General features: G+C 51.9%; 1 protein-coding gene across 1 annotated transcript in view; it reads left to right on the forward strand.

The window, feature by feature from the left end:
* The window catches only part of PPFIA4 (PTPRF interacting protein alpha 4), a 130911-nt gene that overhangs the window by 46786 nt on the left and 58022 nt on the right, over nt 1–26103 (forward strand). The window contains exons 9-12 of the mRNA XM_065404424.1: nt 633–716; nt 12661–12792; nt 13739–13801; nt 15412–15503. Of these exons, the coding sequence (XP_065260496.1) occupies nt 633–716; nt 12661–12792; nt 13739–13801; nt 15412–15503 (371 nt within the window). The remainder of the gene's footprint in view (nt 1–632; nt 717–12660; nt 12793–13738; nt 13802–15411; nt 15504–26103) is intronic.

A 26103-nucleotide genomic window follows, 5' to 3' on the forward strand; every position in this document is an offset into this window, starting at 1 on the left:
CCTCCTCTGTGTCCCTGCTCCTGCCCGGCTGCCTGACCCTCACCAGCTCACTCTGTCAGACTCTGCTGGCCTTTGGTGAGGGTGCTCAGTAGGCAATGCCCAGCCATGGCTGCCCCGGGTTCCCCCAGCTGGGTGCCTGCAGGCTCATGCTGAAGGGATCAACCCCACCCAGGAGCTGGGGAGAGAGGGAGCCCATGCCAAGCGGGGAGAAGGGTTCTCCTGTGGCAGAGCAGTTTCCTGGAAATGTGTGGGACAGGGCCTGGTGGGGGGCAGGGGGAACACCAAGGCCCAGATAAGCAGGAGTTAGCTGCCTGCTCTCATCATTGCTTGGTGCAGAGCAGTTTGAACCAGGGTTCTTTCAGCACTCCAATGCCAGGCCCGAGAGCCAGTGCGCAAGGCCCAGCTGAGCCCCCTGCGAGGGCCGCCCAGCCCCCAAACCCCCCATGGAGAGCTGTCACTGCCCGCTCAGTGAGTGAGTCCAGCTGATGTGCCTGGGGACACCACGGGGGTCCCGGAGTGCACTGAAATCCCATTGCCGTCTCTGGCGGGTCAGTGCCGTTCCTAACTAGGATGACAGCTCTCTGGAGCCTTACGTGCTGGCTTCTCCTAGAAGCTTCCTTGGATTTTCCTAGGCAGAGGAGAGGCACGGGAGTATCGAGGAGCATCTGCGGCAGCTGGAGAGTCAGCTGGAGGAGAAGAACCAGGAGCTGGCGAGGGTAAGCTCCACCGATGCAGGAGTCACCCGCCTGCCGTGGACATTGGCGGGGCTGCTGCTCCTCCGCTCCCGTTTGTGGCATCTCCTCCTGGGAATGCGAAGCGGCAGAAGACGCGGGTGGCTCTGTGTGGGGCTGGGGAAGGAGGTGCTTGTGGGGCGTTCTAGGAGGAGCTCTGGGTGAGGGGATGGGGAATCTCCCATGCCATATTTGCTTTATCCCAGTGGCTTTATCTAGGTGACCCATTAGGGTTACTCAAATGTCCAGGTGTTAAACTGCACCTACCCCTGGTGCTCAGAAGGATGTCAAAGGCGCTGAGCTCCCTTCATTTATAACCCCTCTCCCACCACACACACACACCCCTTTTTCCCTAGTCTAAACAAGGCCTGTCTCTGGGAGGACTGAATTCTTCTTAGTGTATGCGCAACATGTCTCAGGCGCCAGGTGACCAGGGTTCATCACTGAATTTGGTCCGCTGGTGGGATCATTAGCGGCACTGACTGGGAGCACGACATGAACGCTGATCCATGCCCCCAGGGGACTGAAAGATGGTGGGTGCTGCCATATTCTCCACGTCCTTTGCACAACTCTGGCTAGCACCTTCCATCTGAGGTTCTCAAAGTCCTTCCCGTGTGGACACGTTATCCCCACCGCAGCCCTGTGAGGTTGGAAGGAATTATCATCCCCGGTTTACAGATGAGAAAACTGAGCCCCAGCAAGAGGAAATGGCTTTCCTGAGGCCCAGCACTGAGCCACTAGCACAGCTGGGAATATGACCCAGATCTCCTGACTCCCTGTCATATGCTTGGACACCAAGAGAATGCTGCCTCCCATACCAGGGGGAAAGCCCTGATAATCTCTGTCTCTGAAACCAGGCGGAGTAAACAGAGGGCTGCTCTCCTGCTCCTGGGTTGCTCACCACCTAGTCTTTAGGGCTTTGCCCCATCGTGCTAGTTGCATGGTAATCTCGCTCCATCTGTTTGATCCATCTATGTACCGCCTTAGAGTCCTGGGCCTGCTTCATAGAATATCAGGGTTGGAAGGGACCTCAGGAGGTCATCTAGTCCAACCCCCTGCTCAAAGCAGGACCGATCCCCAACTAAATCATCCCAGCCAGGGCTTTGTCAAGCCTGTCCTTAAAAACTTCTAAGGAAGGAGATTCCACCACCTGCCTAGGTAACCCATTCCAGTGCTTCACCACCCTCTAGTGAAAAAGTTTTTCCTAATATCCAACCTAAACCTCCCCCACTGCAACTTGAGACCATTACTCCTTGTTCTGTCATCTGCTACCACTGAAAACAGTCTAGATCCATCCTCTTTGGAACCTCCTTTCAGGTACACCTCTACCCTGATATAACATGAATTCGGATATAACAGGGTAAAGCAGCGCTCCATGGGGGCGGGACTGCGCGCTCCGGCGGATCTAAGCAAGTTCGATATAACGCGGTTTCACCTATAACGCAGTAAGATGTTTTGGCTCCCGAGGACAGCGTTATATCGGGGTAGAGGTGTAGTTGAAAGTAGCCATCAAATCCCCCCCCCCATTCTTCTCTTCTGCAGACTAAACAATCCCAGATCCCTCAGCCTCTCCTCATAAGTCATGTGCTCCAGCCCTCTAATCATTTTTGTTGCCCTTCGCTGGACTCTTTCCAATTTTTCCACATCCTTCTTGTAGTGTGGGGCCCAAAACTGGACACAGTACTCCAGAGGAGGCCTCACCAATGTGAAATAGAGGGGAATGATCACGTCCCTCGATCTGCTGGCAATGCTCCGACATATACAGCCCAAAATGCCGTTAGCCTTCTTGGCAACAAGGGCACACCGTTGACTCATATCCAGCTTCTCTTCCACTGTAACCCCTAGGTCCTTTTCTGCAGAACTGCTGTCTAGCCGCTCGGTCCCTAGTCTGTAGCAGTGCATGGGATGCTTCTCTGCTCTCACAGGTGTAATGCTCTTGGAGTGAGGGCAGTGTTGTGGTCAAAGACCCCCACGCAGTCATTTTAGTTCAAAGACTCAAGCCTGAGGCTAGTTTATTGACATACATACCAGTGCACTGGGGTGCAGTCCGGAGACTGACACCCCGAGCAGCAGCTCGCAGGCTCCTTTATTTCGTCAAACCGCAAGCAAAGTACAAACAATAGTCATGAGTTAAGAAATTAGGGTTGGGGTTAGTCCCTCCCCCAAACCGCGAGTTAAGAAAGTAGGGTCGGGGTCAGTCTCCCCCCCCCCCCCCCCCCCACCACCTTCCTTATTAATTTTCCGAGAAGTGGTTTTCCCCAGGGGTGGTACTTGGCACCAGTTTGGGTACATTTCTCAAGACACGTTATTTTCCAGGGTCTTTTGGTTAAAGATTGGGGGGGGGGGGTTCCATGGGAAGCCTAAAGAGGATCTATGATTGGCTATTTTTGCAGATAGCTGGAATCACGGAGTGGGTCACAGATGACCCAAAGGAGAAGCTGCATGAGTCAGTTTGCATTTAGCTAAAGTTACCTATTGCTTCACACAAGCGGTTATTATATTTCATCAGCCATGAACATATTTCATTAGTGCTGCTGCGGGGGCTTTTTATTCTTTCCCTCCTTGCCCCACCTTACCCCTCCCCCCTCCTCTGGACATGACACTTGACCGAGTTTGGCAGAAAACTGTGTTTTTTTAGTCTAGTTCAGGCCCTGCCCTGGGCCCTGCTTTGTGTAAGGGTAGTTAGCATAACAGATCTTTGTTGGAGGGTTTATTTTGGGGCCTTCAGATTCACAGCTCTGGCTATCAAAAAGAAGGCCCCCCCCTCTATTTCCCCACAATTTCCCTCCTCTGATGCCCTATAGGCATCACTACTATTATTAAACAAAGGGGCCATAGGACAGTATTCGGATTTAGAAATGACACTAAGGTGGTCGATTTCCAGATCTGAGGGACAATATAGTGTGGGGTGGGGAACATCTGTGAAAATAAAAAGGGCTTTCGGTGGTGGTCGGGGCTGAACCGGGAGCCGGGGCAAACGGCAAAATTTACATAGACAACAAGCAACAGCCAACATTAATCCGCAACAAATTGCTAAAACAATCCAAAATAGAATGTGAAGGGCAGAAGAGGTTAGCCAACTGGGTGCAACTTGGGCGATTTCCTTAGAGGCAAAGCACGCAATGTCGTGGGAGAAGCATAAGGTATGTACTCGATAAGCAGTTTGGAAGGCTTTGGCCTCTTTGTTGTATTCTATTTCTATTACATGCATTTGGGTCTTGCAGGTGAGAGAAGTTGGAGAGCAGAGGGAGTAGAGAAGTGAGGTTTAGGAAGCGGTTAGGGATAGGGGAAGTCCAATCAAATGTAAAAGGAACACTTGGATGGAGGGTTACATAAACCTGAGGATTAGCAGGCCATACAATAAAGCGGCTTCCTTGTGCAGTGGTTAAGTTAAGGTGAAAGGGGATAGGGATGTGGGGGTCTGATGGCAGGGCACATCCATGGCTCTTACTAAATAGTAATTTTCCCTCTGGATCTTTACCTATCGCTTCCCCTTCCCAACATGCCAAATCAAAATGTTAACCACTTCTCCAGGATGCAATTTGCGGAGGTAAAATAGCTGTGGGGGTTCCAAGGGCCATAATGACCACAAGGTTCCAATACCCACCCAGATATGTTGAGCAGCGAAATCATAGGGAGTGGTGATGAAATGGCTAGGTTTATGGGGTGGTTTAACTTCCCATACCTGCCGGTGGATAACCCAGTCCCATAGACAATTCGCCCAGGGTTCTGGCACAAGTAAGTGCACTGGAGCCCAGGTGCCATTTACCGGTCCCGAAGCATGGAAGGAGCATGTCGAGGAGTTGCAGGCCCAATCAGATAGGGTCCAGGTATGCCTCCACTTCCATAGCTTGGATGGCACTCCTACCGCGGTGGTAAGGGTTTCAGGCCACCGCTGATTTAAAACATTGGTTTGCATTTTTTCGAAGGGACCGTTAAAGAAATCCTGCATTTGACTACAAGCTGAATCCCAGACAGTGTCCTTTCCTGCTAAGGCAAGGGTGTTTATTAATTTTGATAGAAGGGTTTGGGTTGTGGTTCCCAGTCCTGACAAGGCATGGAGGGCTTTTATATTGGTATAGGTGTTAGTTAACCCTGCCTCAGTAAGGAGGCCTGATGCTTTTTCCAAATTTTCCAGGCGTTCTTTATGATCTTGGGCCTTGTCTATTGTCCAAATAGCGGCTGCTTCTGATAAACCATGCAAGACCCCTTCTACTACGCCTCTTTTCCCTTGGTGGAAACTTTCCCACTGCACAAGCTGGGCCAGCCGAATGGCTGCTCTCTGAGAACAATCAGGGTACTGGGTAGTTATTTGGAAAGCAGAGAGGGAAATGAGAAAGTGGTGGTTCTCATAGTAGCATTTAGCACAATTCACCACTGGAAACAACAATTTCATCGGTAGGATGTGCTATACCACATTTGTTGTTCCCAGACTTGAATTTCCCTGAGGCTACGGCCAGACAGATTTGTATGGGAATTGGAGAAGATATGAGGGGGAGTAGCTGGGGAACGGGGACTACAACAATGGGCAACCATGTAGAGCCGGGGCACACTGCAATATGACACAGGCCAAACCGGAGGCTACTGATTGGCCAAGATTTAGGGGGGAAAAATTACTTTTTCCCTCCCCACCCCAAGTTCGTTAAGGAGGAGAGGCTGAGGAATATTAAAAGTTTCATTTTCAGGTAGTTTTGGCTAGCTTCCGCAAGCTATTCTTCAAGATTTCGTAGTCTTAGTTCACTTAGCTGTCCGGCAATGAGGCTGCAAGGGAGGGGTTACCAGCACAATCACCTTGCTTGGTTGGAGGCTTTATTATGGCCTCAGGTGGAGAAGTTGTTTTCTTAGCAAGGTCCGAAGGCTTAATGGATTTGTCAGCGGACAAGAGTCCCTTAGCATGGGGCCAGGGCAGTTCTTTGCTGATGGACCCCTATGCAGACCCAGTCTTTTGGTTTCAGTGAGTGGCAGGACTGCTGTATAAAAAAAGACCTAACACATTTCGTTAGTGCCTGACTATGGTGTAATTTATTAAATGACTGAACAATTTGAGCTAGGCCAGCAGGGCACTGCTGGTAGCTGCATTGGGTGCCCTGGTAAAAAATTTTATAAGGGTTGAATTTGGTCTTTTGATTGGGAGTGGCCTTCAAAGGGTATTTGGCCATACTGGATCTGTGAAGCTGCACACATACTGGATCTGTGAAGCTGCACATAGCTCTTTTATAATCAGTTCAGATATGCCAGATTGTGATACAAAATTCTTAAGCAAAAGCCTTACAACAGCCCATGCATGACATATTTTACCAATGCAAAAACTGCCGCAAAACCTCCACCCAAGATCCTGCATTTTCCCTTTTTACTAGAAAATACATTACTAAACTAACACACTTACAATTATAACATTTAAACATTTGAATAAAATTAATTCAAATATTTAGAAAGAGTTCCCAAGAGGGAAAAGTGCTACCTGCCCAATTATCACGTCGCTGGCAGTAGTGCTGGGCCACAGAGGAAAAGTTTTACTTAACTGCAGCAGTTAACGGTCCACGGTCATCCGGTGATGCACGCAAGCAAATAGGGCCAGAGCACCTGAGGCGCAACCGTCCAGGGGGCGCCAAAGGTGATTAGGGTATAAGGTGTACCCAGCAACACTTCAAGATTTCTATTTGTGGCTTTTTAGTTGATATTAGCCTTTACTCACTATTTGTTACCAAAACAGATTTAAAATTTTCCATTCTCCTGGCTTTGACTACCCTGCTGCAGCCACAACTTTGGTCTTTATTTTAAAACAATTTAAACTTTGTAAAGCATTAAGTTACTTTAAGGATCAAATGCTAACTACCAAAACTAAACAACACTAGTTTACTTTGTTTGGCAAAAGTATTTTTCTTGGTTCTATAACCCCAAAACAACATTAACTTATCTTAAACTTATAAACAAAAAATTATACACACCAGGAGCGTTTCTTAACAAATTTAACTAACTTTTTTATAGTCAAATGATTTTACCTTAATATCCTTTTGCCTGGATTATTTACAGACACTCCCAAAGGAATGGCTGCAAAGAAACCAAGAATTTATTTTTTAACATTTATTTATAGTTTTATTGCTTATGCCATTTGTGACGGGTTGGATCACAGAAACCCCCCTTGGGAGCTGCCACCCAATGTACCAAGACTACTTCTGCTCCTGTTTTCCCTGCCAGCTCAGGACTCCAGCACCCTGTCTTGCTGAGCCAGACACTCCAGTCTGCTCTAACACAGACCCAGGGTCTGAATCACTTGTCCCAAAGCTAAAAGTTTACCTGAAAACAGCTCACAGTAGTGTGCCTGTCTTTAGCACTCAGATGCCCAACTCCCAATGGGGTCTAAACCCAAATAAATCCGTTTTACCCTGCATAAGCTTATGCAGGGCAAACTCATAAATTGTTCGCCCTCTAGAACACTGATAGAGAGATACATTTTATATTTCTAGTTTTAGATACAAGAGTGGTACATTTATACAAATCAGATGATTATACTCAGTAGATTATAAGCTCTGTAATGATACCTTACAAGAGACCTTTTGCATGAAGCATATCCCAGTTACGTTATATTCACTTATTACCGTATTTTCTCTAAAACTATTCCAGTTACATTATATTGACTTATTATCAAGTTTTTATAAAACCATATAGACTGCACAACGTCACACCATTATTCAAGCAATTACTATTATAAAAGAAAGAAAGTAAGAAGCCAACTCTGCAATTACTTAATTTCCACCAGCAACCACAGAGTGAACCCCTCACCCCCCCCTTAACTTCCTTAAACTGCGGTTGCCTGCCCGTTTGGGCCCAATCCTTTTTTTTTTCATGGGCACAGGCATTGTTTTACTATCAATTCAGCAAGGAGGGTGGGCTGTTTTTACCAACCCTCCCTGTAGAAGAGGATTAATTATTTAACAAAGCAATTACTATTATACTTAAAGAGTGGTTAAACAACACAACAACACTAAAACACTTGCTATCATGCTTGAAGAATAGTTAAACAACACTAAAACACAGCAATAAGCCTTAGTCTCCTTTCCAGGCGAGACCAATTTTCCTAGCCTCTATTGCTCGGGGTGAGGCCAATCCCCCCAACATTCACACCACTGGGGAGGATTTATAAGGGAGGTTCTCGCATGCACCCTGTCCGGCAACGAGTTACCAATCCGCCTCTGAGAGGAACGGGGTAGGATGCCCGATTGCCCCAGGTTTTGGCAAACGATTTCCAGGGGCTGGAGCTCACTCCATATGCGAGTCCGTGCTCCAGAGGAAGATTTGGGGGAGGGTTTCGGTCATAGGCCAACCACACAGAGGGCTAGGAAAGGCTTGGTCCCCGTACACCCCTCCCCCAGTAGAGAGCACCGGCCCGTCTTCAAGAGAACGGGATGGGATACTCTACTACCTAGGAGTACGTGGGCAGTTTCCCGGGGCCTCCCCGCTCTCCGAGCGAGGAGGGACACAATCGTCTTAATGGATAGAAGGGATAGGGACTTACTCACCCAAAGCAGGGGTCTCCGCTATTTCGGTATCTTACCCCGCTTGCAGCAAGTCCCTGGACCACCTTACGACCCACAATCACAACCACGTTTACACCTAATCGAGGATCTTTGCTATAACAGTCCTACCCAGCCACACAGCCTACTGCTGGTGGTGAGGGCTGCCAATCCCCGGGCCGCAGGGCCAACCTGGCCACACAGCCTATTGCTGGTGGGAGTCCTGCCTGCCCCTTCGGCTGCTCCGGGATTCCCTGAAGTCCTGCCCTACTACTACTTACTTAAGTGGGGGCCTCCGGTTTTCCCAGTCCCTTACCCCACCCGTAGTAGGCTCCAGGGTGCCCTGGCCTCACCCCACCGCTGTCACTCTAGGCGGGGGTCTCCGCTATCCTCGGTCCCTTCCCCCGCCTGCAGTGGGTTCCAGGGGGTGGGTTCCTTCCCCTACTCACTTTGGGGTCCACCTTCCCGGGGTTCCTCAGCAGCCGGTCCTTCACTCCCCCCTGGGGAAACCACCTCCCAGAGGGCAAGAGCCACAAAGCTGACTAAGACAAAGTAGAAAGCTTAAAAAGGCAAAGCATAGGAGTTTGGCGTACTTCTTGTTCTTATCGAGATTAGAAACCTCAATTTACACTCTCTCACGCTGTTCGTGCACAGCCTCTCCCTTAATAGGATAGTGAGCTATGCCCGGACATAGGGAGAAGGCATTAAATGCCTCCCTCTCAGTTGTTTACCTCTAGTCCTCGGGCCACTCAGTTCTTGAGTCAGTGGTGGTTTCCTTTATGTCCCGGAGAGATCACCCAGCCTATTCAGCCTCTGTTCCTGCCTGAATAATCTCCTGTCATCCGAAACTTGTTTTTATTCTGGGCTGGCACTCTAAAAGTGTTTAACTGCCGGACGGATGTCCCAGTAATTTCACCGAGGCTGTCCCAAAGAAACCGTCGGGTCTAAGACCCTTGTGTACACACCACAAAACAGACAGTTCCCTACGCCCCCCGCAGCTTATAGCCTAAGAAAACAATGATAGAGATAGCGCAGCATGATGCAAGAATTTAAACAGACAAGTTACAGAACGGACACACACAAAACGAACAGGCGTCAGGCAAACGAGTCTAACCTTAAAAGGTTCGGATCACAGCGCGTTCTCACCTGAACCTAGAGCCTATGGGCAGCTCCTCACCGAATCCCAAATAGAGACAAGGGTCTCTTACCTGGCGCCTGGGATCGGTGTGGGAGCGGTCCACGGTCCTCCGGTCCGGTGGGACGTCGAGTGATCCCGGACGAGCCCCCAAATTGTTGTGGTCAAAGACCCCCACTCAGTCATTTTAGTTCAAAGACTCAAGCCTGAGGCCAGTTTATTGACATACATACCAGTGCACTGGGGTGCAGTCCGGAGACTGACACCCCGAGCAGCAGCTCGCAGGCTGCTTTATTTCGTCAAACCGCAAGCAAAGTACAAACAATAGTCATGAGTTAAGAAATTAGGGTTGGGGTTAGTCCCTCCCCCAAACCGCGAGTTAAGAAAGTAGGGTCGGGGTCAGTCTTCCCCCCCCCCCCCCCCCGTACCTTCCTTATTAATTTTCCGAGAAGTGGTTTTCCCCAGGGGTGGTACTTGGCACCAGTTTGGGTACATTTCTCAAGACACGTTATTTTCCGGGGTCTTTTGGTTAAAGATTGGGGGGGGGGTTCCATGGGAAGCCTAAAGAGGATCTATGATTGGCTATTTTTGCAGATAGCTGGAATCACGGAGTGGGTCACAGATGACCCAAAGGAGAAGCTGCATGAGTCAGTTTGCATCTAGCTAAAGTTACCTATTGCTTCACACAAGCGGTTATTATATTTCATCAGCCATGAACATATTTCATTAGTGCTGCTGCGGGGGCTTTTTATTCTTTCCCTCCTTGCCCCACCTTACCCCTCCCCCCTCCTCTGGACATGACACTTGACCGAGTTTGGCAGAAAACTGTGTTTTTTTTAGTCTAGTTCAGGCCCTGCCCTGGGCCCTGCTTTGTGTAAGGGTAGTTAGCATAACAGATCTTTGTTGGAGGGTTTATTTTGGGGCCTTCAGATTCACAGCTCTGGCTATCAAAAAGAAGGCCCCCCCCTCTATTTCCCCACAGCAGTGACACTGATGCAGAACAGGGCAGGTGAAAGGAGAATGGGCCCATAGCCTGTGGCGTGGGGAGACTATTTGCATGTAGGAAACACTGTTTAAATTGCTGAGCATCTTCTCTGCATTGGAAGAGCCTAACGCACCTCCTCCCTCACTGGCCTGCTTAATCCCTGCAGGGAGCTTGAATTGACTGTAAAGGGTCAGGCCCTAAGCTAATATCTTGTACTCAGCTTACTGGGGTCCAGCCCCAGAAGTAAACTTGTGCTGTGCACACAACGAGCTCGGGCTGGCTGGTGGGGTCGCTCCCAGACCGTGTTAACCCTGTGCAGTGGGCGTGGCTGGTCTAAGCAGAGGGGCTCCCTCACCTGGCAGAAGCAATGATTGTGGTGAAGAAACGGGGACTGGATACGGCTGCTTTTCCCCACCCCTGACTGGCTCTGGGTCATGGGCAAACCTAGAACAAGAAGCATTGGGAAACCGTGTTCTAGATTTCCTGCCAGGTGCGTGTTATGTGGTTAGAACCTCCAGCCGCTGTCAAACCAGCCAGCCAAGCGCATGGCCCAGCGACAGCAGCAGGCTGGGTGAACTGTATGGAGAGACAGGGCGGGGCTGGGGTCATGGGAAAGCTCTGCTGAGAGCTCGGCAGGGCTCACAGGCATGGGGGGAGCTGCAGGACGATAGGGTAGCTATGTGGAGAAGTCCCGAGGATGGCAGGGAGAGCTCTCAGATGGGAGCTCACCAGCTCCATCTGCCCCTGGCCAGGTGCCCCTGTGATTCCGACACCGACTTACAAACAGTCCGCTTCTCCAGGAATGAACAGCCTGAGACACCTGTTTATGGCCTGAGACCCAATGAGCTTCCCCCATCTAGGCCCCAGGTGGGGATCAGGACACCGGTCCACCTTTCTAAAGCATGTGGAGTGGTGAGCTGCTCTCCTTGGGTTGTCCTTGTGATCCTCTGATGTTGGTGATAATTTCCCTGCGCCTCGGCTCTGCCCCTCGTTATTTTCGAAAAACCCAGTCAGCTCTCGCAAGTCTGAAGCCTGGAAATGCAGGCACTTCTGCGCGCACCAAGAGCAAGAGCTAAAGCATACAAATAAATAAATAAAATCTCTGCTCCGGTAACTCAAAACTCAGCAGAGTCCTGTGTGAATCCTGCTCTTGGGCCTGGAAGGATTTCGACCTAAATCTTTGCTTATTTCTGACGGTTAGTGAGAGTCTGAAAACAGGGGCTTAGAATGACCATGTGAACGTGCCCCCCCAGCCGAGCCACGCCCCTTGCTCTATAATCCAGCCTGCCCACAGCACTGTCCAGGAGGGTCACTGGCACCCAGGCAGGTTTCCTTACTTGAGTGGCAGCAAGGAAGTGTTTGGCTGGGAGCTTGGAGCTACAGGCATGTGCTGCTGTGTTCTGAACTGGAGCAGGCTGGATGGCCCTTGCCTGTCCTTCCTGCCTAGCGCCCGGCCATGGCACTGCCAGCATCTCACCTGGTTCAGGTTGTATTTTATGTTCCTCGCACGTGTCTGTGTGCTTTGTGCTGATAACGTGCATCACAGGAATGGCAGGGGGAAGGGTTTATAGTAAGGGAGAGCAAACAGCAGAGGGAGAGGTTCCCCTCCAAGCCACAGCATGGGAGAGCAGCGACCCCTGTTGTAACAGCTCCCCCCACGTTGGCTGGGGGACTGAGGACTCCCCTTTTGTTTCGGCCTGTCCTCACTGCTGCTCAGGGGAGGCTGGCAGTTTGGGGAGAAGGCAGCAGGGGCATTTCGACAGCCAGGAGCTGAGAGGCTTTGGACCAGGTGTGCACAGGGTGCATCTCCTCTTTCATCCCCCGTGGTGGGTAAGGCTGGAAGTCATTAGAAATTTTGGTGGTGTCTTGAGCTCCTAGTTCCCCACCCCTGCACCCCTTGACACCAACCAGCTACCCCAGTATCCACCACTGCATCCAACACCAGCGAGGAAGCTGTGCGCTTGTGCTAAAGCCACCAGCAGCGAAATAGCTAACGGTGTCACACAACATGTCATCATTAGGGTTCAGAGTCTGCCCCCATTGACATCAGTGGGACACATAACACCTGGTTAGGTTCTCTGCAGGCTCAGGGAGACCACGCAGTAGCAGTTTCAGCCAGGTTCACATTCAGTAGGTTCTTTTCGCTAAGCTGTCCCAGTGCTGGGTAGGGGCCTGTGTTGGCCAGGAGATGGGCTGGGCCTTTCCCGACTCCTTTAAAGAACCATTTGAAAAGCATCCCCCCCAGCGCGCCCAGCTCCAGGGGCTCAGGCGGCTGATTGCCATTTGCCGTTGCAGGCCCGGCAGCGAGAGAAGATGAACGAGGAGCATAACAAGCGGCTGTCTGACACGGTGGATCGGCTGCTGAGCGAGTCCAATGAGCGGCTGCAGCTTCACTTGAAGGAGCGGATGGCAGCCTTGGAGGAAAAGGTACCAACTGCAGCGTGAGGGGCAAAGGGAGACCGTGACGGCTCTGTGGAGAGTACAGCTTTGCAGCCTCTGCACAGGGGAGAGATGGGCAGAAGGGCTGGAAAAACCAGGCCTGGGATTTCCAACCCCCCTGTGGGATTGGTCGTCCCTTTCTACCGGGCATTGGGCAGCTCTGCAGATCTCACCTGTCGCCTCCCAGGCCGGTCGCTAGCAGTCCCGATTCAGTGTTACTCGCTATTATCCGTATTGTGGTAGCACCTAGAGGCCACTGTGCTGGACACTGCCAGGGAGCAGAAGGTCCCTGCCCCAAAGAGCGTACAGGCTAGCTAGGCGAGACTCCCACAGTGTGAGGGGCAGGGATGAGGCACGTGGTGGGCGGGGGGAAGGGGCAGTTGTCTGTGGCACATGCCGGATTGCTCGCCCTTCGTTTCAGGACTGGGGGATATTTCTCCTATAGGAGCAATGGGGGAAGGAACCTCACTGGAGTGAAGATGGAGCTTGGTAAGTTTATGAAGGAGATGATCTGAGAGGGCTGCCTGTGATAGCGGGGACTGGACTGGATGGCCTCAGAGGTCCCTTCCCATCGTATGTTCTTCTCATGGCCTGGGGCAGCCCAGTGCAGGCCTGGGGCAGGGGTGCGCAGTTTGCAGATATTGTTTATTCACACTCCAGTTTGCGGTAGCCGCGAGTACCCGAGGAAGGGATTTTAAAGCAGATGGTTGATGCCACAACTAGTTATTGCCAAGGTGGATCTGTCCGTGCGATCACTCCCACTGCCAATCACTGCCAGTTGAGCGTCTGGAAAACGTCACCTTCTGTTCTGACGTGTGTCCATCAGCCCGGCCCTCTCTGAGGCTCAACTTCGACCGCGTGGGCACATGTCCACTGATTGAGCTAAACGGACTCTCTCTCTCTCTCTCTCTCTCTCTCATTTTTTATGTTTAAGAATACATTGTTGCAAGAGCTGGAAAGCACCCAAAAGCAGATCGAGGTGCAGCAGCATGACAAGGTACGTGCCGCTCTGGGGGGCTGCCTCAGGGATCGTGCTGCCTCACTCCCAGTCCTGTGCCCGTGGCAGCCCCACCTATTGGAAACACCCTGGTTACAGGTGCAAGAGCTAGGATCCCAAAACGCCCAGCAGCACGAGTCCCATAAATAAAGCCATGCCGTGGTGTGGGTGAAAGCTGCGAGTCCCACCAGCCCCTGGTATTATTTAACAGGCACATGCTCTCCAGTCTAAGCTGTCTAAAGATTTATCCTGCGTTCGTCCCCGGCGTAACCATGCCCCTTCCAAAGGGAGTGTAAAATTGGCCAGCTGATTCTTGCTCCCTGCCCCTTCCTCCTAGTTTATATGAGGGGGATTTGCAGAATAACTCCCGGGCTCTGGGGAAAGCCCTGCTAAGCAGGTGAAGTTTCCATAGGGTGAGTCTCCTGGACTGTCTTGGTGCTTGCTGAAAGGGGTTCCACAGCCCAGGGCTGCCTGCCAAGGAAGCTGCATCCCCTGTTCCCAGGCGGCTTGCCTGGTCCCTCGGAGCTCGCTCCATCTCGGTGTGAGAATTGATCTCAGCCCGGCCTGCAGTAGGCCTTGAAGATCAGGAGCAGGACTTTGCCTCTCCCTTGCTCCTTGATGAGAAGCCAGTGTAGGGTCTAAGCAGTCCTGCGTTCATCCCCTGGCCTCGCTCATAACTATCCTTGGACTGTTCTCACCTAGCCCTTCCTCTTCTATGCTGTCTGCTGCGCCCTGACCCCTCGGGATGTATGACCATGGCCTTAGCTGTCGTCGTCTCGAAGCTGATTCGCCCTCGAAGGGCTGTGACTGCTCAGGGCAGTGCAGGGAACTGGATCTTTGGGAACTGATATGGTGTTCCATGCTTGGCGGAAGGAGCATTCAGAGAAACCCAAGTTTTGATCCGTTTGCACACGGGACTGGAGCCTGGTGCGATGGTGTCACTCGGTCCTCCTCCATTTACACTAGCATCCCGTCTAGTCATTGCTGATGCATCTGGCCTCATTAGCAGTGACTTGATGGGATGTGGCTGCAACCTTCTGGGAAGGCAGGAGTTTGCCATGCGGCAATAATGGTTTCCTGGCTCCGCTCCAGTCTGTGATGCCTCCTTGCCGAGCTGTGGCCTCTCCGTTGGCAGCTATTCAAGTATAACGGGGCCACTTAGTGCAGATGCAAGTTTCTGATTAGGAAAGAGCTGCTGGCTGGCAGTGGGATTCCCTGCCAGTGCGGACTCCTTGCTGTCAGCCCTTTCGCTGGGATAAGTGCAAACCTTCACACGGCAAGGCACGGAGCGAAAGCTGGAGATCCAAGTGGGGTCAGTTCTCCTTCATGTAACAAACTAACAACAGACTCCCATTGTTTCCCTGCGTATGCATCTGTCTGTTCCCACTATAACGCACCTAGCTGTCCCTGCACAGGCCCTAGCGTCATCATTTACCCTTGCCTGCATTCCCCGTGGCTTTACAGACACGTTGAAGACACCCAGAGCCTGGGACCAGTGTTTTTTTTTTCTTTTAAAATAGGGTTAACTGTTAAGAAACTAGATTCCCCAAAAGCTTAGCTGCTCAGGACAAACTAACCTCCCCTCCTCTCGCTCGTTTCATTCTGAACAGAGAAGGTTGTCAGATGAAATTGACAAACTGAGGTCGGAGGTTGACCAGCTAAAGACAAGAAGCGGGACATTTGTGGACAGTGTACATACGAGGTAAGGACTTCAGGCTTGGCCACAGACTGCCTTGCTGTCCCGTGATGCCGGCTTCCTAGGTGTGATGGGATCGATCAGGCCTTCTCTGCCCCCTGCAGGAGGCATCGGTTCCCTCCCTTGCTCTGGGAAAATCCGCTCAGACCAGGCTACCAGCGAGACAGCCAGCAGACCGGCCGGGAAGGCTGGCCTGCTTCTTCTCAGTGACAGAGCTGGGGGAACTGGGAAGAGGAGGAGCTCCTCAGTGCTAGCCCAGAACCTCAGGGCCAGGTCAGGCCTTGCCCTCAAGTGCTACAATTAAGTGCTTGCATTTGAGAGGTTTTTTATCCCTGTACTTAAAAATGCAGACAGCCGAATCCTGAGTTCATGCTGCTGTTTAACTGTTGAGAGAGACACGCAGCGCTTAGGTCATGGGTCACCCTGCTCCAAGCAGGTGGCCACAACTTACCGACTAAGGCAGGGAACACCTGCAATCCCGCACGTGGTCCCTTAGGGGCACTGCAGAGCAGCCCCACCTGCCACACTGGGCCATAGAAATGAACCGTGGGCTTGCTCAGTTTCCTGCTCTCTTGGATTCTCTCCCTGCACCGTGAGCGGTGGTCTAGGAGCGGTGCTGCTGTCTTTGGGGCTGGCAGGATCGAGCTGCAGATTGAGCTTACGCTAGCGCTGGGCTGGGGGAGCAGGGAAGCCCTGAAGTTTGCTGCATCAGACCTGATGGCATTTGGATTCCCTCTCCATGGCGGTAGCTTCAATGGGGTGTCAGGCATTTTCAAAACGAAAAGTACCCATGTGTAGGGCTAGGGTCCCACTAGGGATGGGCTTTCCAGGGGCCAGGCTGAGGTGCTGTCTGTGCCTGAGCAGTGTTCCTTTCTCACCGCACTCTGCATGCTGGGCAGTCAGAAAGCACCTCTCCGTTCGGGAAGGGAATGGTAGGGGGTGGAATGGACGTGTGGAAGGAGGAACTGATGAGGTCCCAGTGGGGCAGGGATCATAGAATCATAGAATATCAGGGTTGAAAAGGACCTCAGGAGGTCATCTAGTACAACCCCCTGCTCAAAGCAGGACCAATCCCCAACTAAATCATCCCAGCCAGGGCTTTGTCGAGCCTGACCTTAAAAACCTCTAAGGAAGGAGATTCCACCACCTCCCTAGGTAACCCATTCCAGTGCTTCACCACCCTCCTGGCGAAAAAGTTTTTCTTAATATCCAACCTAGTCCTCCCCCACTGCAACTTGAGACCATTATTCCTTGTTCTGTCATCTGCCACCACTGAGAACTGTCTAGATCCATCCTCTTTGGAACCCCCTTTCAGGTAGTTGAAAGCAGCTATCAAATCCCTCCTCCCTCTTCTCTTCTGCAGACTAAACAATCCCAGTTCCCTCAGCCTCTCCTCGTCAGTCATGTGCTCCAGCCCCCTAATCATTTTTGTTGCCCTCCACTGGACTCTTTCCAATTTTTCCACATCCTTCTTGTAGTGTGGGGCCCAAAACTGGACACAGTACTCCAGATGAGGCCTCCCCAATGCCGAATAGAGGGGAATGATCACGTCCCTCAATCTGCTGGCAATGCCCCTACTTATACAGCCCAAAATGCCGTTAGCCTTCTTGGCAACAAGGGCACACTGTTGACTCATATCCAGCTTCTCATCCACTGTAACCCCTAGGTCCTTTTCTGCAGAACTGCTGCCTAGCCATTCGGTCCCTAGTCTGTAGCAGTGTAGACTGAGCCCATCGAACGGTGCCCGTTTCTGCTTCCACACATGGAGTCCGAGCTGCGGACGGTCCTGCTGGGAGCCGGACTTGCCATGATCCAACCACATGCAATATCATGCAAGATCTTGGCTCCACTGACTCAAGTAGGCTGATGGCACAGGGAGAGGAGAATGAAATCTCCACCTCCTTTTCTCTCCCCTTCCAAGACTGGATTGCCCCCTCCCTTTCATCTTCAGGCTGGGCTGGAGAACTTGTGAATTGTGTAGCCAGAAAATGGAGGTGGGAGGAGGGGTAGGGATTCTTGGGGAGAGGCAGGGGAAGGGGCAGATTGTGCCTGGGGGCAGGATAGGGGACTTGGGGGGGGGGTGTCTCTGCCCACCATCCAGAGGTTGTGGGGTTCCGACTGACACTTGAAGTGTCTCCATCTTCTGCCACTCAGCGGTTGATACAAAAGCTGGTGTCACCCAGCAGGGTCCAGCTGGGGCACTGTGATTGGAATCCTGATCTCCCTCCGCTGGGGGTGGCAGGACAGGCCTCTCGCCAGGGTGCTGCCCCCACCCTTTCCTCCCTCCTTTCGCAGCAGGCCCTGGCTAGCAGGCGTCAAACAGGGAGGTGAAGGAGGGGCTGGGGTTTCTGTCGGGGGACACAGTCCCTTTTTCTAAAACCCGCTGTGCTTTCTCGCCCTCTGTGCCTGAGCAGGATGGCCCAGTTAGCAAGGAGCTAATGGGGAAGGGGTCCCTGAGTGTTCCTGTGCCCCTCCCCCCTGGGTCTTCGATCACATCACCCCAGCAGGCCGGAGCATCAGACAGGATGCACAGAATAGGCCAGTGGGTGAAGAGTACTTGTGTCCCCTCAATGGCACGTCACCCCCAACCCCGCATCTTCCTCGGAGCAGTCTGGGGACGTCCCTGGGGTCTTGGAGAACTTGTCTGTCCTCTCCAGGCCACCTGGACCCTAGAATCCACTGCAGGGGATCGACTCCCGCAGACGGTGTTTCTCATGACAAACTTAGTGCTAGACCCATCACCGCCCCCTCTGCTCCCTTTATCCCCCTCCCCCCCCCCCGCCCGTAGATTAACATCAGGGGTTAGACCCAGGGGTCTGTGTGCAGTGTTGGCTGCTGGAGCCAGTATTGCATTTGTTGCTATGCAAATTGTATTCCACCGTTAGGGAAATATGGATTGCACTTTTGTTGCCAACAAAGGGCTGCAGAGTCAGCAGATAGAGAGAGGGCAGAGCCAGCTCCCATCTCCACTGGTGCAGGAAGGTGCTGTAATATTTGTTGCACACTTGGCTGTGAAGATTAAGAAGAAAAAAACAATATATAGATTGCTCCAGAAGCTTCTCTGATTTGCCGGGTGCTTTTCAGTGGTGGGGGGTTCTTTGCTGCCTTTGGAATGGCAGAAGCATTGATTGAGGTTCTCCACGGTGACTTTTCCCCCCCGTTTCACTGAATCTAGTGGGCTTTTCTGGCCACAATGATTTTTGTACAAATGTAACCATCGCGGCAAACACCAGGAAAACAATTTTTTTAAAGCCTATCATGCAGTTTCCCATCTGTAGGGAGGAGGCAAGTCCAGATCATGGCCAGGCCACTCTGCACACTTGGTTGCATTGGCTAAAGTCCTCAATGAGATTACTGCAGCTTTATGATCCAGTGAAGCAACTGTGCAGCAGAGGGCAGTATCTCGCCACAGGCTCCCCTAGGAAAAAGAGCACAGGACATCTTAGCAACATCGGCTGCCCAGGTCTCCATTTCACTCCACTCGAAAACCCAAATATTTTGATTTAAATACACTGCTGTGATGGTTCATGGGAGTTGTAGTTTGGGTGCCTCATGTCCCCATTGTCATCTATGGGCCAGGCTCACCAGCTGGACTACATCTCCCATGATACACCATGGCCAGGGCCTCCCTGTTATAATCTTGCCTCGTCAAGAAAAGAGACTGGTGCATCATGGGAGATGCAGTCCAACTAGGAAACTCAGCCCATAAGGGAGGATGGAGGTATGAGGCCCCCAAACTATGACTCCCATGAGGCACCATGGCAGCATTTTAGATCTGACATTTTACTAGGTTTGGCCGAAATTTTTTACTTTTTGAATTTCCATCAAAAAGTCAAAAATTTTCATGTAAAATGTAGACAAAAAATCAAAATATTAGTTGTGGGCGTTTTCCATGGCAAAGCACCCATTTTTCTGCCAGCAAGCAAAAGCGCATACTGCCTACTCACCGTCCACATCCGCTTAGACTCTCTCCTCAGACAATCTGGTCCTTTTGTCCCATCTATGACTGAGGCAGTGGGCAGCAGGGACTGTTGACAGAGGAGCGATGGTTTTAAAGTTTCTGGTCAGAGACCACAGCCAGCAGGTCCTGTAGGGAACTTGGTGGGAGAGAGAGGGAGTCCCTGGCAGCTGTTCTCTGACTTCTCCAAAGACCCTCCAGTAGGTCCAAGTGCAATCAGCTGTAGAGCCCACAGCAGCTGCATCATCCCTTGGAAAAGGGCTTAGAATTGCCTTTGACGCTGTTATTCCCCAATGGCCAGGGTTTGCCATCCCCCAGTCTGCACCTGAAGTGGAGGAGCCAGTATGCGGTCAAGAATGGATCTGAGATGGAGTTGGCTGGATATCTGGTAGGGGCCAGTAGCATGGGGCATTGACAAGAGGATTCGGGGTTACTGCCGGAAGAAGCTGGGATGTGTCTGAAGAGCGCACCGGCGGTTCTTAGAATGGCGCCAGCACCCAGCAGCTTGACCAAGTTAATGACTGAGTGTCATAGGGCAACCCACTTGCAGCCCCTCCCGCGACAGGCTGCAGCATGACAAGCGTGCCTGCCTCAGTTTCCTTTCTTCTGAGTCCCCAGTAACTCTACACCAGGTTCTCTTGCCCCTCCTTGTGGCTGGTTTATTACCAAGCCATCGTGTAAATAGTCCAAAACAAGTCTCCACACATAGTCACCCCCAGTGCATGTGGGCCTTGAAATCCCAGGACAGATAGTCCCCTGGTGCTCCCCATACCTGGGCTTGTCGTTGGTCCTCTCCTGTCGTTCTGCCAGGACAGCCACCGCAGCCCTTCCAGGTAGAGTACAACACCGCTCTTCCCAGAGGAGCCCCCAACACCTCTCTGCTGGGAGATCATCCTCACCATCACCCTCCACCCCCACCCCATTCCATTAACCTCTCCTGGCATGGAGATGCCCATGGGTAAGCCCCCTGCTGCTTCTCTGCCTTCAGCACTGTCTGGCCCTCGGCTTCCGCTTTCCATCTTAGACATCAGCAGGCAGCTCCCTCTGCTGCTCTTCTGCCTTCAATCCTCTCCAATCCTTTAGCCCTGGCTCGGGGACGCCAGTCAGCCAACCTCTCTTGCTGCTCTCCTGCCTTCAGCCTTCCCCCAACACCCTCTTACAGCTTCCTTCAGGGACTTTCTCCGGGTCTCTGCAGCTCTCACCTGCCCTCTTCCTGACTGACCCGCTCTCTGCCCCATTTATATGGCCCAGGTGCCTTCCTTTAAAGCCCAGTTAGGTAGCTGCCGAGTCACAGCGCCAGTGCCACGCCGTGACACAGCTCATGGCTTTCCCAAGGAGGCAGCTGGTCATTGCTGTGCCGTACCTAGACAAGTGGCTCATCGGGGACCCTATGCCCCGTCACCGTAAGTGCCTAGAACTGTTCGGAATCTCTGGCAAGGAAACCAAGCCCTGGCCTCAGCCTGCCCCTCATGTCCAGCACTGCCGCGGAGCGAGTATTTCCATGAGATAGGACAGTGCAGAAAGCATCGCCTCTTCCAGTTCCAACAGTCTGCTGGGACCCCGGCTCCCCGCCTGCCCCAGCCCTGCCCTCTCCTTGAGAGACAGGCTCTGTCTCCTGGGCTGCCTGACTCGGGGTTGTCTCTGGGGATCCGTATTGCTGACACCTGCAATTTCCTCTTCAGTCAGGACCTCCCGTGCCAGGCTTGCTGAGATTCCTCCTTGTCCCCTCAGGAGGTGGGAGAGCCCAGCCGGGGTGTTGTGACACACCCATACGGCTGGGGGAGTGAAGCTGATCTGTGTACCCGCACTGTGAGCAGCGGGGATGCTGTGAGGTGTTTCTGGGGCAGGCAGCGCCAGTCACAACAGACGGTGGCACAGTAGGGAAGGGGCAGACACGCCCTGCCTGGGGGGAATCCCTCCTCCTGCTAGCTTGGGTGGAGAAAGGGCCAGTGGCTGAGGTTTCCAAAGCAGACTTGGCAATTTAGCCACGCAAACCCCGTTAATTTCAATGGGATTTGTGTGTCTGAATGCCCAAGTCCGCTTTGAGCATCTCAACTGGTAGCCATGACGTCTTCCTACCTAGATAACCTCTCATGGCCAACCCAGAACTCGTCTGTACCCAGGAGAGTCGCCTCTCCAGTCCCTGACCAATCCAGCTCGCTGCATGGTGCCCCGCTTCCCCGGCTCTGTGCCACATCGCCTCCCCCTCACCAGACGTTCTGGATGTTCCCAGCCTCCCCTCATCCAAGAATGAGCAACCTGGGTTCCTTCCTGCTTCTCCATAACAGGAGGGTGTCAGGCAAGGCCCAAGCCCAAGATGGTCACTCCATGCCCGTGGTTGGTCAGCCTCCTCCAGATGTCAGCGGGTTCTGCCTGTGCAGCCAGAGCTGTCAATCCCGTGGGAAATCAAGCGCACCTGCCTTCTCAGTCCTGCCCTGACCTGGGAGAGGCTGTGTCAGGGTTCCCTCCCCACTCTGAACTCTGGGATACAGATGTGGGGACCCGCATGAAAGACCCCCTAAGATTATATTTCACCAGCTTAGGTTAAAAACTTCCCCAAGGCACAAATTCCTTTCCTTATCCTTGGACGGTATTGCTGCCACCACGAAGTGATTTAAACAAACATTCAGGGAGGGACCACTTGGAGCCCTACCCCCACCCCCCAAATATCCCCCCAAGCCCCTTCACCCCTTTTCCTGGGGGGGCTTGAGAATAATAATAATATACCAACCCATAGGTTAACAAATCCCTGGTTTTTAGGACACTGAAAATCAATCAGGTTCTTAAAAGAAGAATTTTATTTAAAAAAAAGAAAAAGAATCACACCTGCAAAATCAGGATGGAAGATAACTTTACAGGGTAAATAAAAAGATTTAAAACACAGAGGAGTCCCCTCTAACTCTGCTTCCCAGTTACAAACCAGGAATAAAATTACCTCTTAGCATAGGGAAAATTCACAAGCTAAATCAAAAGATAAACTAACGCATTTCCTTGCTATTACTTACAATTTCTGCAGTATTAGATGTATCATTTCAGGATCTTGTTAGGAGCTGGTTTACCTGCTTGGTCTTTCTCTTTGTCCCGAGAGGAACCAACAAAAAGAGCACTAACAAAAATTCACCCCCACCCCCCAGATTTGAAAATATCTTCTTTCCCCATTGGTTCTTTTGGTCAGGTGCCAACTAGGTTAATTGAACTGATTAACCCCTTACAGGTAAGTGATTCTGTACCTCTGGCCAGGAGGGATTTTATGTTACTGCATACATAAAGGTTGTTACCCTTCCCTTCATATTTATGACAGGCTGGATCTGGAGGGAAAGTTGTCGAACACTCTCCTGCAGTCTAGGGGGAATGCCATGTCAAGGCGTGGCTCCGGGGCTAGAGGTGACCAGGGATTGCCTGCACTTCTACGACTTCCCCAAGGGAGGCTAGAAAGGGCCGAGCGGGTAGTACTGCCTTAAATGCCATTTTGTGGCAAGATAACAGGACACGTATTTGCCTGCTGCCCACTTGGTTAGGGTGTTTGGGCAGGTTGGTCCTCCTCATTCATCCACCTGCTGGGTCTGGACTCTGCACCTCGGGTGGAATCCTGAGCCCACCAAAGTCAATGGTGAAATTCTCAAGAGCCAGGATTTCCCCCCTGAGCTCCGCTAGACACATTAGCTCAGTGGTTTGAGCATTGGTCTGCTAAACCCAGGGTTGTGAGTTCAATCCTTGAGGGGGCTATTTAGGGATCTGGGGCAAAAATCTGTCTGGGGACTGGTCCTGCTTTGAGCAGGGGGTTGGACTAGATGACCTCCTGAGGTCTCTTCCATCCCTGATATTCTATGATTCTATGATTAGCTGCCTGAGTTTGTGTCCACGGGGGTCTTTCTCCTCGCCAGTGTCAGTTCTCAACATCAATGAGCTGCCTGCTCTGTTCTGTAACCCCCCTCCCCCCCCGTCCTCCCGATTGGTCATGAAGGAAGAGTTTCAGAACTATTCCTGACTTCCTTGCTGCTGTTGCCATTGGGGCAAGGAAACCACCACACACACCCCCACACCCCCGTTCCCACATCTTCTCTCTGGCCTGTTCCCCAAGGAGGAGAAGCTGTGGTATTCCATAGGGGTCTGACAGGCACCTGGGTCACATCCAGAGAAGAATCCAGTTCAGGTCTTCAAACCCTCTTGTATTTGCTAGTCTGGGACCTAGAGAGGGGACCAGTCCTCTGCAGCAGCTGGACCAAACCCTGTACTGGTGGAAGATATCTGGCAGGATCGGAGGGGAATTATTTCCACAAGGGCAATAGCCTCTTCTTAAACCTCTAGAGAGAGAAGAGGTCTCAGCAGAGGATGGCCACTGTGCAGTCAGTCTGATTATAGAAGGGACCATTCTGATGGTCTGACCTCCTGCATCACACAGGCCAGAGAACCTCACTCAGCAATTCCTGCATCCGGCCCAGAGCTTCCGGCTGAGCTAGCAGGGAGCTTTTCGAGACACCCCCTCTTGTCTGAAAGACTCCAAGTGCCCCTGGCAATCTGTCCCATTAGTTAAGTGTCCCTTGTTGTCTCTTCATTCATTCACCACCTGCTGTGACCTAAGGCACGCTGGGGCCTTTGGCCTGGAAATTCCATTTGAAACCATCCCTTTCCGCTCGGTTAAGGGACTGCTGTTCATAGGAATTGCCAGACGAGACCAGGGGTCCATCTAGTCCAGGATTCTGTCTCCCAACAGTGGCCAGTGCCAGCTGCTTCAGAGGAAGGTGACCGAACCCCCTAGGAATACCCTACCCAAGAGGGAAGTTTGTCCCTAACCCCATCAGTTAAAGGTTGGCTTAGTAATATACCAACCTAGAGCACAAGGGTTCCCTAGAAAAAGGAGACGGGGATCTATTTAATCTGCTCTTGCTCCATCAGTCCGGGCTGGTCAAGCAGGCAGTGCGTTGTACTCCTATAAAGCTTCTATCAGCATCTGCCATGCACCTGTCTGGAATGCCTTTCCTGTACAGAGATGGGCCTGAGCTGCAAAACTCAGCTGAGGCTCGTCGACCTGGCTCTGGAGGGCAGCTGTGTAAATTGTGCGGCTGATTGGGTGAGCACCAAAGCAGCATGTCACCCCCCTGGCAATGAACTCCGTTGCAAAAAAGGCACCGGAGGCGGTGCAGGGATAGTTGGTGACCCAGCGCTCAGCCTGGAGAGCGGTAACATTTGCTGAGGACAGCAGAACTGGCAATCTCATTCGTAACCGGGAGTGTCCTACATCCCCCTTTGGAAAGAGTCACACATGAGGGGGATGGCTCAGGGAATTGCTGAGGGAATCGGAAGCGAGCCTGTGTAGGGTGCTGTATCTGAAAAGCACGCCATGGAGTGGTGGGTAAAGCTCTGGAAAGTGCTGGCCGTGAAAGAGATCAGGGCCAGATTACAAAGGTATTTAGGGATCTAACGATGCAGATAGGTGCCTAATGAGAGTGACAAAAGCTCCAAAACAGACTAGTCACCTGACTCCCACTGGAAATCACTGGGATCAAGGCACCTAACACATTTTGTCTCCTAGTGGGATTTTCAAAAGTGCCTAATTGAGATAGGTGCCGAAATACCAGTGACTTCCAATGCAAGTCAGGCTCCTGACCTGGTTAGGTGCTTTTGTCCATCCCACTAGGCACCTGTCTGCCCCTTTTGGTGCCTATACCTTTGTCGATCTGGCCCTAAGAGACTAGGGCTAGGAGCAAAGTGAAGTGGGGAAGGCCTTGCCCACCTGCGGCACAGAAGGCCAACATGCTTCCAGGCTGCATGACAAGTGCTGTCGTAATGAAGACAGGGAAACGATTCTGTCACTGGACAAAGGCGGGGTGAGGCCACATCTGAAACTTGCCGGGTCTGAGCTCCTGCACTGCACAGAGGCGTGGCAGGGAGAGTGGCTCAAACATTTGCCAGCCAAAAGGGTTTTTCAGATGAAATGAATAAAACCTGTCCATTGGTGGGAACCCCCCTGCCCTGAATGCTTGGCTTTAAACTGGAATTTTTCAGCTTTTTGATGAACCCCCAAGAAACGTTGAAGAAAAAAATGTGACAAAAAGGAAACAGTTTGGGTTTTGTTGAAATTTTTGGTGGTGGTGCTGGGGGTGGGGAGTGGATCACTTCCTGGCCAGCTTTAGTGGCAGATCTTCACCACGGGGAGAGGCTGAAGTGAGCTATGGAGAAGAGAAGGCTGCAGGGGAATCTTAGGGGGCTTGAGTCCTGTCAGGAAGATCAGAAGAGTTTGGCTGAGAACTGTATGAACTCAGGGACCGGGGATCTCAGGGAAATGAGTAAATACACTGCAGGGCCTTTTCTTAGTGGCTCGGTTCTCTTAGCCAGGTGGTCGGTACCTGTGCTGCCTAGCACACGGAGGCGCAAGAAAACATGGTCCGTTACTTGGGCCCAGATCCTGAGCTGAGTGGGAGTTAGATGCCTAAATCTCTTTGAGGAGCGGGGCCTTGGGCGCCAGTTGCATCACGGGTTTGGCTGGTTACCTGCACTAGTTCTTGCTCACACCCACCAGGTGGAACTGCCTCTTCAGAGTCAGGGGTGGGGAGATATTTCCCTGGGATCTAGAGACAGTGAGGTAGGGGCTTCACTTTCCTCCAGAGCCCTGAGCAGGCACTGTCAGTTCAGGTCAGGTGGTCACAG

Source organism: Emys orbicularis, chromosome 4, assembly GCF_028017835.1.
Source record: "Emys orbicularis isolate rEmyOrb1 chromosome 4, rEmyOrb1.hap1, whole genome shotgun sequence".
NCBI lineage: Eukaryota > Metazoa > Chordata > Testudines > Emydidae > Emys > Emys orbicularis.